The 14,195-nt window shown below is 45.5% G+C and overlaps 1 protein-coding gene across 1 annotated transcript; it reads right to left on the reverse strand.

The window, feature by feature from the left end:
• Positions 1 to 63: 63 nt before the first annotated feature.
• On the reverse strand, positions 64 to 13,810 carry LOC128303962 (retinal homeobox protein Rax). Its single transcript, XM_053041070.1, has 5 exons — positions 13,603 to 13,810; positions 8,519 to 8,675; positions 8,292 to 8,421; positions 785 to 872; positions 64 to 562 (listed from the first exon to the last, which is right to left on the reverse strand). Exons 1-5 carry the CDS (start codon positions 13,808 to 13,810, stop codon positions 99 to 101), a joined length of 1,047 nt encoding a protein of 348 aa, XP_052897030.1. The 3' UTR covers positions 64 to 98.
• Between the last annotated feature and the right edge of the window lie 385 nt (positions 13,811 to 14,195).

Below are 14,195 nucleotides of genomic sequence, written 5' to 3' on the forward strand. Positions count from 1 at the left end.
AATGCGTATCCATAACTAACTCTACCTAATATGTTCCTGTGCGTCCATATTGCATCATCGACGGCACGCTCTCGTGCCTGTTTTCTTCCGCCAAGAACTTACTTCTCAACAATACACTCTTTGCTGGTATTGCTGTTGCTTCCGACGCTAATGTTGGAGTTGCTACTACTGCTGCTGCTGTTGCTACTGCTGCTACTGCTGAGCATGCTTCCGCCACTGTTCGTACTGCTGTTGCTTGTGTTGTTGAGCCCGGTCGCGGTTCCCGGTATGATTGGCACGCTGGTCGGGCTCTCCTTGGGGCTGTTCTGCGGGCTGATGCGTGTGTTGATGCTGAGATTCTGCGGATAGCCACCGAACAGATTGTTCAGACCCATGTACTGCGACAGAATCGCGTGGAAGTTCGGTATCTTGTAGTTAGGCATCACGGTCGGGTGCAGCAGCCCGTGCGTACCGGGAAGCAGTGAGGGATGTAGGCCAAAGTTCGGTGGCCAAAATTCGGTCGGAAGCGCTGGATGCGGTATGTTGTGCGTTAGCGGTAGCGCCAGTGGAAACTCAGGCATTCCTGTGCATCGAACGGTGTGTGAAAAGCGAAAGATGACCGTTAGTAATGATTGTTGGCTGTACTGAGGTGATGCCGCTGATCGACATAATCGGTATATAATTGCTTGCTAATAAAAGGTCACCAAAGGGAATGACCAGTACCGGGTGCTAATAGGCGGCCGTCCATTTGACAGACAAAATGTCCATCCTGGATCAAACGAGCCAAGCCGGAGTTTATAATTACCTTGTTCGTGATGGAGGAAGGCAGATGTGTCCCGTCCCATGGCTTTCTCTCGTTTGCGCCACTTTGCACGACGATTTTGGAACCAAACCTGCGAATTGTAGGAGACAAACAGACAACACAAAACCATAAGACAATGCCAGTAAATAACCACTTTTAGACATTGCTCCCGCCCCCCCCGCGCTAATGGCCGGTTTCATCGAGGGTGTCAACACGTTTTGACACCGTCACGGGAACAACATTACGATACAATGCCCGGGGAGACAACGAACATCCCTGGACAACTTTATTATCTTTCGATCTTATGACGGCTCGCGTGCGTGTAACCGAGTGGCGCCTACGAACACTCTGTCGACATGCTACGGCACGCTAATTGGTCCACACTGTGCTACACTGAAATTGATCCAATTGATGGCCGATTTCAGCCACAATACACCGGAACCGGGTAGTGAGATCGTTGAAAGCAAGCAGACGGTGACTAATTGACAATATCAGCAATTATTTCCATCAATTATCTCCACCCAACGTCATGATCGGCGGTTCCATCGGCAGAATGCGGCTCGGAACGTCCGGAAACCGGATATGAGCAACGGGACGACGCACCGGAAATGATGCGACTGTCGTCGTCCTTTACGCAACGTTGGCTCATTATTAAATCGGTAACAAAAACATGAATAAGTCCCGCGGGGCATGGGAAGGACATACAGGCAAATCCGCACGCACGCAACTGATGAGTTGTCGATCGCTCAATAGAACGTGTACTTTGGCATATCTTCCGGCCTAAAAGGATACCATGCCGAACGGCATGTTTATATCGAAAGGATACGAGTGTTGCTTGGCACAGCTCCGAAGAGTTATTCAGCGAGTCAAATCGCCCAAGGAAAAGGCTTTTGCTAAAGGGATGTTTCTACCCCACAGTACCGGATGCAGTTAAAATTGGAACAATTTTAAGCATTCTCGTCCCGGAAGATGGAATCAATCAAATTCTTCCAACCATTCAAATCACAACACGCATTCGGCTCATCCAAATTGATTGGGATCCTTAACTGCTTAGTAAAATCCTCACCCAGACCCCACTGGGCAAGACATCTCACCTTCTTCCGGATGAGACGTTATCGCCCTCTTATCCCCTGATGGGAAGATGTTAACACTGATGTGGAACACCGAGCAGAATCGAATAGGACGAGGTTCGATTTTAACAGCAAGTAAGCTGCCACGCGATGCTCGTTCCAAGCCGACCCTACCCGACCGGTAGGACGAATTTCCGATTGGCCAGTATTGTGCGACCATGGGACGCCCATTGTAAAGTGTTCTGGACTTGTTCCATCCGGGAACTTCTTTCCACCGTAAGGTACACAATTGAATCAATTTGTGCTGTGGTTCTTCGTTGATGCAGTACGGTTCCAGTCGTTTTGAAGCAACTGGAAGAAATCTCACACGCATAAACCGATATGCGTGCGGGCAACGAGGGTAGACGAATCGATGTAACACGTGTTCTAGCGAGTTAATTGGCCACACAATAGACCGATTAATGAACGTAATAAAAGGGCACCGATTTGAGCTGGGGCGAGTGGCCGCTGGGGGTTGAAATTACACGTTTTTCAAGCGTTACTGAATAGGGCATTTGCTTAATTGAATTATTTCAAGTCGCAAGTCGTTCGATTCGCGCGCTTCAATCATAAATCGGTCCGATTCCGTATGAGAGCTCTCGGTAGGTATTCGAAGATGTCGATGTCGAACGACCAACGAACATTGAACGTGCGGTAATGGTCCGGTCCCCTTCGAACAGTTGAAATGTGATACCACACCATGGGGTATGCAAATGACTTCCATTAAAGCGATATTGTCGCCGACAGACCGGACCAATTGCGCCAACAAATTAATTATGCATTCCTTCAGCCAATATTCGTATCGCTCCGGTGGTACTGATCGATCTTCGTATGTCGCGCCCGGTCGCGTCGATAATACGATTAGCCATTTGGTTGTCCAAGAAGCGGCGCAGAGTGCTTCGACAGGCGACGAAGCAAACGAAAAACCGGTCGCCATCGTCATTTAGCCACCGGCTAAATATGCACTTAATACCGCACATCTCCATCGACGGGTGGGAAAATCTCCAACCTCAATCCCTGGGATGGGTAGGAAAATTAATTAAAACGAACTTTAGCGCTAATTCTACCAACCGGGTGTAGCCCTGGGTCGTTCGGGACCGTCCGGTGGTCGGATGGGTGGCACGGGTGGCGACATATTTATTCACTTATAGCCCCAGCACCCCCCCGGGATTGGTTCCCGAGTTCAGCAGCGTGAAGCCAAACTAACCGGGCGGCGTATAAAAAGGTAAAAGACCCAAAAGCTGTCGGTCCCAAGGATTGATGCTCAGTGACGCAACAAAAGGGACTCCGATATCGCTGCCCTGATTGGATATCGATTAAGGGGCTGTTTGGGCTGAGATGATAGGAAAACAAACAGAATGCCCTTTTAATATGAAATCAAGGGCCTCCCGTTACGGGCCGTCACCGGTAAACTTTCGCTACGGACGCGCCATCACCGTACTACAAAGGGATACTGGAGTTCCTGTGCGTCCCGAGGGTTGGTGCGTGATGTGTGTACTAAGTTGATATTATTACATTAAAAGCAGATTATTGTTCCTGTTTGGATAGTGATTCGTGCTACGGTCTCTTGACCTTCTGTTCGAACGGGGAGGCCATTTCGTCTTTCCCGACACTGAACAGCTCGTGGCGAGGTGGAAGATTTACTTTGGAATTCGGTTTAATGTGGCAGAGAATTTTTTTTTTTCACAGTACTAACGATGGCAGCAACATAATCCTCGCTGCATCAGAGATCAATCAGCAAATTACGTATGAATAATCGGTCTATTATGATGCAAGGCTTCAGCGTAGCATCTAAAAAAAACCCCATTCAGATAGCACTTCAGACGACGCTAAATGGACTCGATCGCTCCGGCACGGGCAGGGAACCGAATGGCAACGATAAACAATCCCAAGTACTCTTCAAACACCCTCTTTTGTAAGAGGGAGTACTGAGCGAAAAAAAAAACGCCGTGTAATCCACCTTCAGCACAATTTTCGGCGGGACCAAATTTACGCCATACCGTGTAGTGCAAGTTACCCAGCATGCAGCAGCGCTATTATTGCTTTCTGCTTATTGTCTAAACCTTTGCCCTTGCAGTCAACGACTAAATTTCATCTTAATTCACCTTAAAATAGGATTGAGAATTAAATTAATTTGACTGATTGCATTTCTAACCCCCTCGTCGCCCATGTTCACGAGCGATGGCTTGCTAAGTTTTTCCGTAACAAAACGCACCACACTACCCTTCGAGGTCGTGTCGCACCATAAGCGATCACGCGCGAAAGGGAAAGAGTGTAACCCACTTCAAAGTAGTTACCATGGTTACCGTAACCTGTGTGTTAGTGCCTGAGCTAGTACAACAACTCGCATGCTTATCTGTTTTGTGCGATCCTGCTGCCCGAAAAATAGTGTGACGATGAAAAGATAGTTGTACAAGGTACAAGGGCCAGATTCCCCGAACCCAATTTCCTCCCTGTTTTGCATTGTTTGCAAGCAAGTGTTGTTTTATCTCCTTCAGTGCCACACTGTCAATTTGCTATCAAAAGGGTCAATTTGCTCACGTAAAGAATCAGTGTAAGCTTCCCACAGAACAAGCTGCATTTTTTTTGTGAGCATTTACAGTGACGGTCATATGAATAAGGCTCTTTGTATAGAACAAAATAGAATTTCAAGAACGTCAATAATAAATACAAAAAGAACGAAACTTAGCAAAACGAAACGTTTATTTAAACAAATCAATTTATTTAAAAACATATATTAACATGTTTTCAGATTGAATAAAACCAAATAATTAATAACTCCATGAGATAATCTATTGAAAACTTAAGAAATCCATGATTGCTTCAACTAGATACAAATACAAATAAAACAAAGTGAAGATAATGTAGCAATAATCAACGCTCTGAGCTTTGAGATGAGCACTTAAGTTAATAGAATACATAAGTAATTAGTAAAAAATCAAACCAAAATTATTGTAATGAGAAAATATATAACAATAATGATGGAATTTTTCATGATTCTTAAAATAGGCGTTGTTGCCAATAGGACTAAATGATTTAAACTATTTCAGAACATTAAACAGCAATTTTATTAAAATGACCACCACTGTGGAAAAAAACATACATTCGGATAACATAGAAAGTGGAACTCAATTTGACTAAGCTCCCTATAACGCCCTATCGGGGCAACGGTTTCGGTTTGGGTGGGTTCAATCCAATAGGGTGAGCGCATGCACACACCGTACAAGTTACAATTGTCCCTTTTACAAAACCCGGCAACAAACCGATCGGCACATTTTTAAGCTCATTAAATCCGATGTAATTGACATCGTTTGATTTTTAGAGTTTTTCCACCACGTCGTTAACGGTCCAGCAAGCCATCCTTTTGCTCCTTTGCCCAAAAAGGGATCGGTTTCGTTCGGTTCGCAGGGTGGAGGGAGAACAATTTTCCTGCACGCGGAGGACAAAACAAGACTGCCTGCATAAAGTGCCCACACGACGGTTATGTTGTTACATTTCAATTAAACGTATTTTTATCGTTCCCAACCTCCGGCTCTGGTACACTTTTGCACCCATCGGGGGGGAAGCGCACGTGCGCAAAAGGGAAGGACAGCAGAACGATTATCTATTGTTGGTTGGGCTTGATCGGTACCCCGCACCGCAGCATTGCCCAACCAAACCCCGAACCTGGGATGGGCTGTTAGCAGCGGCCGGAAAGTGAGCTAATGCATTCGCGTAATTCGCTCCATTCAGCGCGAATGGTGCGCGCCCATCAATTCGCCATCCGATGCAGCCAGGAGAGCATAAACGACGGATATCCGAGATGGAAGAAAATTAGCCCAAAACGGTGTAAATAAAGTCGCACGGAGGAAGACGGCATAAACCGTACCGAACCGTCAAAGCAGACCAGCCATAGTCAACGAACTGCTCGCAACACGAAAGCATCGTTGGGTTATCATTTTTCCCACTCGTTTCCCCCATTGCCATCCTGCGGGCAATCGAAAGCGACGTGTTGGATGTGCAAATCTAAATTTAATAGCACATAATTGCAATTAATGTACCGGCCGGGCACAGGGTGGCTTTCTTACTGCCACCACAGCTTGGAACGGCTAAAGTACTGATTTAATTAGCGCTGCTTTTCAAAAACCCCACCACGGGGCGGTTCTGTGCTGCTCGTACCGATTTGGATGATTTAATTGAATGCAATTTTGCACTGCAATTAGTCCATATCGTTGTATGGATAGGACCGGCCCGACGGGGAAAAACCTTCCCGCTAATGGGTCCATTTTACCAGACACCGTGCTCACCACCGGTGTCCCATTGTGGCGGCCATCGAGCGTAAGTTGGAAAATTGTTGCCAATTACATAAACCTATCACAATAACACGCTGTTGATGGCGGCCACAGTAGGCCACTGCCACTGACAGTGGCTGAAATGGAGTTTGAATGTTGTTCCTTCATTTTATTCCATCCAGACAGAACATCTCGAAAGCTGCGCGAGAACTTTCCTGGGAATACATTAGTATAATCCGTGTAAAAACCCCCATCCGAATGGTTAATGATCCTATTAATGATTTCTGTTGCCTAATTTTCATGTCTGCCGTGAGCTAATCTAGCAAATACAGTACAGCAAAACAATGCACTGCCACAATTATATATTGCCAGCATTGAGTATCACCTTGGGTAATATTTTTCACCATTATCGCTCTCTCACTCTCGCTACCGAAAAAGGCGGTGGATAATGGAAATTTATGTGCGGTTGACTGGCGGACAATAACATCTCGATTTGCTACCGGTTTGCAATAAACACACATTCCTTGCCGGGAAAAAGTCTTTCCCGCTTTATTCCGACGGTACAGCGGAAGCAATCGGATACGGCGAATCGGTTTCCTACTAATTAGCGAACAAATTTATGCTAATCGCAGTCACACCGGACGGTACGATATCCGCTGCGTGCCAGCTCTTCCGACACCCTAATAAATCATGTTCTCACCATTATTTTTACATATCAAACACACACACATCTAGGCGCGGGAAATGCATCCCTCTTGGGAGCAACGTCAAATGTCAAACGGGAGTGTTTTCCACACCGTGCATGCCAAAGAACCCAACCCAACGGCAATGGGAATGTGATGTGAAAAATGTTTATTATAAGTTTATTAAAAGCGATTAATACCGATCTTCACAATGGGACCTTTATACGGTCAGTGTGCCGATGCGCGTTCGCTCATTATCCCGAAAGGAAATGACGACGGGGACAATGATGGTGGAAAAAAAAATAAATTCATGTTATTCAACCCCAAGAGGGTTGACAAATCCACAAAGCCAGCTTCCCCGGGTATGCGTGCGGAAGGGAGCAGAAAACGGTTTCAATTACACACGACGCAGCCTGTAGGATTCCCGCAGGATTGTTCCTCACACCGGAGGGATTAACTGCCGAGAAACGCTACAGAGTTGGGTTCCGTATCATCCCTTCCGTCCGTGCGCCGCGCGTACGCACTGAAACGATCCTTTGGTGCGCGGATTTGCGCAATCCCGACCGATCCACACCACCGATTTCGCGTTACGCCACATTGCAAAGGGCAAACATTGGACGATGCGCGAGTGCGGGGAACAGCAGCAAATGACACAAACAGTTCCTTTTGAAGCTGAGGGTTTTTTTTTTGGGTGAGACCTCCGGGGAACTAAGTTTTCGGACCCGTGCAAACATTTCTACCTTAAAAGGTAGACTTGGAGGAAAGAAAAAAAAACCCGAGTAACGAGCGAAAAGAGCACATAATTTGTTTGCCAACTGCAAGAGATGAAGTGCGTGTGACCTGTTTCGCTGGATTTTTCTTCCTTTGCTTCCCATTCGTGATTCGTGATTCCAACAAAACTGTGATTGTAATTTGAGGTTTCGTGCACAATTATCATATTACAAACAGGATTGTTTGTAATTGCAAAACCCGACACTCGCCGTAATTGTGCTCTTATTTGCAAATGGGGGAAAAACGGACGTCCTTTTGCAGCAATTGCAATACAAAAAAACTCTCTCCCTTTCTCACTCACACAGAGAAACCGCGACGGAACAACATTCCAAAACCCATTTTACGTAAAATGGGCCACTGTCACACAGCCGGCGTTTTTGGGTGTGTTAGACCAATTAGTGCCTAATAATGTCTGGCAGGGTTTTGTTTCGCTTCACCCGCGGGGCATGGTGCACCTTGAGCGCCGAACGCAGCACACCATTAAACACACTGCGTAATGCGATTTACACGCTTTCGGCAACGGGGCGGTAAAACCCACGCCAAAATCCCCGCCATGCCCACTCCCTGTTTGACCGTTCGGTCGATTATTCAACCGCGCTAAGTGGTGGCAGTGGTTACTAGACCAACTACCGGTTAGAACGATAGAGGGCTCGAGAGGGAGTTTCGCACGACCTACCTGTACACGCGCTTCGCTGAGGTCTAACCGCATCGCCAGCTCTTCCCTGGTGAACACATCCGGATACTGCGTTTTCTCGAACGCCCGCTCCAGCTGGTGCAGCTGGTAGGTGGTAAAGGTTGTCCGCGATCTGTGGAGAAATAGTAAGAGCAAAAAAAAAAGATGGCCACCAACGGTTGTGTTATTAACATTTTGTCTTGAAAACTGCAGCAAAAACACCATTTTACCTTCGAATTTTTCTCGGACGGCCCATGTCGTTCGGATCGTTATCCATCGGATCGATGTCACCCATGATCGGTAGCTCATCATCGTTGTCCACATCGACGCCAACGCCATCGTGCACCTCCACCGGGGATCCTTCGCGTTTGAGCGAATTTTCCTGATCTGTCAGCACCCAGAAACGGAACATGATAACGGAAAGGAGAAGCCAAAAAAAACACACAAAATTAGACCACATTTGTCATTTGCCAAATCATTCCCAATGTACCATGGACAAAGAGGCTTTTCAATAGAAAAAAATGCAATTTCCTTTCGAAATTTCATTTATTTCGTTCGTTCCAATGCGGTGCCGTGTCTTCCCACACATACGCTGGCTAGTCTGACCACAGGGCTAGTATCGAGGGTAGTATCGAGGGACAGTTTAGCTCGCGGGTAAATGCAAAAATAATAAAACATTTTTAAAATGAGTTTCTACCACACACACACCCACACCTACGGTGCCAAATTTCGGCTGCATCACTTTGAAGCCTATCGAACCATTTCCTCCCCATTCCGTTTCCCCATCGGTGAATCGGTACGGCGTAAAAGGGGCTGCCATGTGTTTGCTTTGTCCTGAAACCGTGGCCCGCACACTGGACGATTCATATAAAACAATAAAAAGGAAGAAATCAGTGCGACCGGACGACATCGAAAAGATCCTGCCCTGGTGTGTGTGTGTGTGTGTGTACGTGTACGTGTTTCGGGGCTCGACCGAATGAATGCACCAATTAAATAATCATCATCCTTTCCAAGCACAGCCAACGGGGAACCTGAATGTTGAACATTTTCCATCGTCCATTTCGGTGCTTGCGATAGACGAATTTTATCATACCACACGGTACCAACGGTTTTGAGCATCCTTAATCCTTCGAATGTGCTTTCCTGTTCCTGTCGTGCGTGTATGGGGATTTTTGACGTGTTTTTTTTTTTGTTTTACTTTAGTTCTTCATCTCGTTTCACCCGAAAGTTCTTTCAAAATGGCTAGGATTCGTTTTTCGATTCTGGATTTAATTTTTTTTTTAGCCCTTTTTTTTCGTTTTTGCAGCCAACCCCGCAATTGGCCAATCAAATGAACAGAGAAAGCAACGAACCTGAGAGGCGACTCGTTGTTCATTTTCCGTTTTTTTTTGTGGGTGTGTGTGGAAATTGTGCGATTTATTATTTCCTCGAGCGATTCTGGGTGTTTGGGAGAAGGTGGGCCAGGCGGAGGGTGGGTGTATTGCAAAAAGGCTCATCCCGACATGTCTGTGCGTTGGATTTATTTTCTTTCCTTCGTTCATCGAGCTTTGCAGATTTTTTCACTTTTTTTTTGTATTGGAATTATTTTTTACTGCTGAGCCACGTTACTGATCCTGCATGGTAACGAGCGCGAATGGAAATTTGCAATGAAGCAATAAAATGGGCTTTTATATTCTTATGACCTTTGATTTGGGCTATTGCTATCAACTTTTATTTGTATCAAATTTTCTAAATTTGCATAAAGACTTTACAACGCTTGGCAAGAAGCCCTATTTTGTAGTGAACTTGTTGTTTTTTTTAATGAAATGAAAAAATAAATTCAAGTGGAAAATCCCTGCCAGTGAATCTTTTGACTACAGTACTCATCTACACTGCTGTATGTGTGTTTGTGTCACTCAGGTGCATCCCCATTCCAATCTCTTTTCAAACCGCACCACGCAAATTAAATAGTTGAGAGCGCATTATATCATGCAAATCCACCCTCGCGCTTGCAAACAACAGCCATTATACAGAGCGGGCACGCCACGGAACAGCAAAATAACAGCAGCGGCAACAAACATAAAAAAAAAACAGGACGACGAACCCAAAAGCCAAACACGGACCCAGCAGTACGACAAATAATAATGCAACCGACCCTTCCGACCCGGGTGCGTACGGAGGGACCAGTTTTTATTAACAATAAACCGCTTAACAACTCGTGCAAACATTGTCAACGGAGGCTGATATGGATTGTGCTGCGAGTGATCGCCCAATGCGTGTACTTCCTCCACATCCGATCTCGCCTACTTCGTGAGTGCTGAAAAACGGACTCCTACTCCGTCCAAATGTTCGACATTATCCTTCAAACAACCAGCGACAACATTATCGTCATCACGCTCATCGGCATAATTTGTGTGTTCCCGCGGTGTTCCGGACGTACAGTGCGCACCGTCATGTTGGTCCACCCGCTGCGTTGTGTGGGCCCCTAATTGTGAGTATATTAAAATTCACCACCTCCCGGGAAGTCATGGAACGAAGCAGAAAAGGAAGAAAATGGGAGGAAAATCCCTGAATTTCACCCGGTAATGCGACGCACATTAACGAGTCGAGTACGATGAACACCGGCAACCATTAACCGGTGTCAATCGGAAACAGGCTACATCCACACGAAATCGAATTTATAACGATAAGTTTGCACAACGTTATAATTCAATCAGGTGCTTTGCTTCCCCCAAAAATAAAAAAATACAACTCACTCACATCCAGAACGATATTTCAATGACCGGTTTGATGTTCAATTTCCGTTCTGGTGCAACAGCAAAGGATTCTTGTGATCCAAAAGCCGCAGCATCGGTTTGACGCTCCGGAACCAAATATAAATATGTGTGACGCTTTGTGGGGATTTTTTGGTTTGCTGTTGTTGGCTACCCGCAAGGCAACAAGGCTAAGCGGCAGGACGTTCCAGGACACTTTACCGGAAAGTGTGTCTAACGACACAGACACGCTGGAAGCATCATCATTCGCTTCATGATGGGTTCACTGGTTCACAATTCAATCTTTAGCATGTGCGTGGGATCAAACGAAATGGAACACACACACGGTGGTGCGTACGTACGTCCCAACTCCATCGGTTCTCGTTTGCAAAAGTGTTAGCAATCAATAGAAGAGAGCAAAAATGGGTATCGAGATACCTCCGTGTTTTTCCCACCAGAAACGGCATCTATTTTTGCGTTAGCCGTCGTTCTGCGCTCCCATTACGATATTTCAATAAAAGCAACGTACTACATACCGCCCGCAGAGCGGAGTGACAAATAAATCGCGCCACCGCAGACCAATTAAAGGAGGCATGGTTTTTTTGTGTGTGTGGCTCACGAGTTCCAATTACGGTGGATTGTTGAAGGAAATAAATTAAAAAAAAAACAACTCCTCACACTCCTACTTCCTTTTCATGATTTTGTGGAAAAGATTGAAAATAATTTCCAACAGACTGTTTAATCGCATGAGAAATGCGTCATCGCATGTTTTTTCATGTGTTGTACAAGGTTAAGATGTAAATGTTACTCTCACGGCCAAATAATACCTTCTCGAAACTGGTGCGTCGTATTATGTCCAGTATGTCCAGCAAGGACCTAACCTGAGCCAAACTTTATGATTTGTTTGGAGAAGTAATAACGCCCAAAAAAAGGTGGATCGTTAGGAAGGAGGGAATGAAAGGATGGGTTCATAAAACTTGCCCTAGGATACCCCTTTTTCGATGGAGTTTCCAACCAGCGAGACCAATGGAATGGAGAGAGAGTGAGAGAGAGAAAGAAAAGTAACCACAAAATCCTAATTAATCCACGCATCATTGCCCTTTTGGTGCTCCCGCAGGTACTTAACCCTTAACGGGGTGTGATTTAAGGGGCTCCGAAGGTTTGACGCGTCCAAAAGGGTTTTGCATGTACGTGTACGTTCCAGATCGACCATTTCGGTCGCAGACCTAGAGCCGTAACAATAACAACAGTCGCTCCGATAAGCTGTACTAAATATGCTTTCTTATAGGTGATCCTCCACTGATCCTCCTGCCGGACAGGTAAGCGATTAGACGAAATTGTTTTATGGCCCTCTTCACGAGTTCCCACAAGTGAGTGGCAAACACTTAAGATTGACCGTTGGGTAATCGAATCCGTGGGTGAACACGGATGCTGACATTATTATGTGGCATGGAGACTTTCATTGTGCCTAACGCCAACCGGACGGGAAACATGTTTATGACGCTAGACAGGAAAATAGAAAAACCATCACGCAAGACATGCCTACATTTATGACAGGAAGGCAACGCATTTCCTTCGAATGGTTCCACAAACAAGACTGCTCGATTTCCGGTTTGTACGTAATGAGGCCACCACATGGAGTAATATAAAATCTTATTGTTTTTTCAATATTCCAACGGAACATTTTTATTTAGGATGTTTTCCTCAATAAATTACCTTTCACGCTCTTTCCTCTCTTCTACTTTATTGTGCCACAAGTGCGAAGAAATAGGATTTTATCCCCACCAACGCACAGACATAGATTAATTTGTTATATTTATATCCAAACAACACTCCCACCCTGGGAATCCATTTCCAACATAAATGGCTATTATCATTTCATTATTGTGTTCCGACACCGAAAGGATATTCCTTCATCGTGGTACAAATAAACATCTGCTGATTGGGGCACAAGGGCACATGTTATTTATCATCTGCCGGTCGCCCATCCCGAGGCGGCTACTTCGGTGCAGAACTCGCTAATGATGTTCAACAAAGCAACCCCAACCAACACCCAAAAAAAGGGGTTCCTGTGTGTGTTTTTTTTTCGACGCGGAAAACACAGGTGTAGGTTTTGCTCGTGTCAACCCCCTTTCGGAACTGGATGCATGTGAATGTCTCATTTACGTACGGTTCGTCCCATACAATCTGAAGCTCGTAAGTAAACGCACCATTTACACCGACATCTTTCCCATGCACAAAATGCTTGGGTCCCTAATTCTCCGGCACCACTCGGCACCGTGTCTGTTCAATATTCATTCCAACTCGCAACCCCCCAAGCACACACAACGTCGTTGATCGTTGGTTATGGCATTAATTGATTTATTAGATTATCGATACTCAATTACCCACGGCCAAATGTTTCGATTCTCATCGTTTCGGGCGGGGGAAACAAAAAATTAAACGACACTCTTTTTGAGGTAAATCGCGCCCCGTTCGGGAGGGTGTAACTCCTACACGCGCGGTAGTGATCGCTCGCATTCACGCGATAAAATCGTGGACCCTTTCATTTCCCTCCAACTAAACAAAAAAAAACTACATACCGAGGCTGTTGTTGTTGTTGTTAATGGTAAGACTGTTGTTGTTATTATTGTTGTTGTTACTGCTGCCATTAGTCCTTCGCGTATGGTGATGATTGCCCAATATTTGATCTATACTGTAGACCGCTCTCGGTTTCGATATTGCGCTGCTCTGTGGCGGTGCGCGGATGACGCGTTCGGCGTGCACAGCTCCTGACATCATCTTCAACATTGATTCAACAGTTATGATGAATGACTTTAACACACTTCGCACCACACTAAACAGCTGGAAGATCTTAGTCCTGCGTTTCGTATTGGCTTGTTTTTAACTTAAACTATATTACTGAGGTGTTTTTATGTAAGTTTTCAACGCTATACCACTCACTTAAGATAGTTCGATCACTTTGTACACCGTAGGGGATTTGTACGATCACTTCATATGTCGTTGCAAGCACTTTCAATTTTAAACCGTGCGGTTTGTTTGTGTTTTCCTCATGCCGTTTTCGACCTTTTCACGTAATCACATCCAGCACCAGGTCCTGTTCCGTTCAACATAAATCGCAAACCACAATTACCAACCCAAGCACTGCCTATTTCACTGGCCGTCCGAAGCGATC

Source organism: Anopheles moucheti, chromosome 3, assembly GCF_943734755.1.
Source record: "Anopheles moucheti chromosome 3, idAnoMoucSN_F20_07, whole genome shotgun sequence".
Classification (NCBI taxonomy): Eukaryota; Metazoa; Arthropoda; class Insecta; order Diptera; family Culicidae; genus Anopheles; species Anopheles moucheti.

What these genes read in the sequence shown, in the direction of transcription:
- LOC128303962 (XM_053041070.1), bottom strand. Translation starts at nt 13,810, where the DNA reads ATGTTGAAGATGATGTCAGGAGCTGTGCACGCCGAACGCGTCATCCGC. An exon ending in CGTCCGAGAAAAATTCGAAG is followed by an intron (nt 8,422 to 8,518) that starts GTAAAATGGTGT and finishes ATTTCTCCACAG; the next exon opens with ATCGCGGACAACCTTTACCA. An exon ending in TCAGCGAAGCGCGTGTACAG is followed by an intron (nt 873 to 8,291) that starts GTAGGTCGTGCG and finishes TACAATTCGCAG; the next exon opens with GTTTGGTTCCAAAATCGTCG.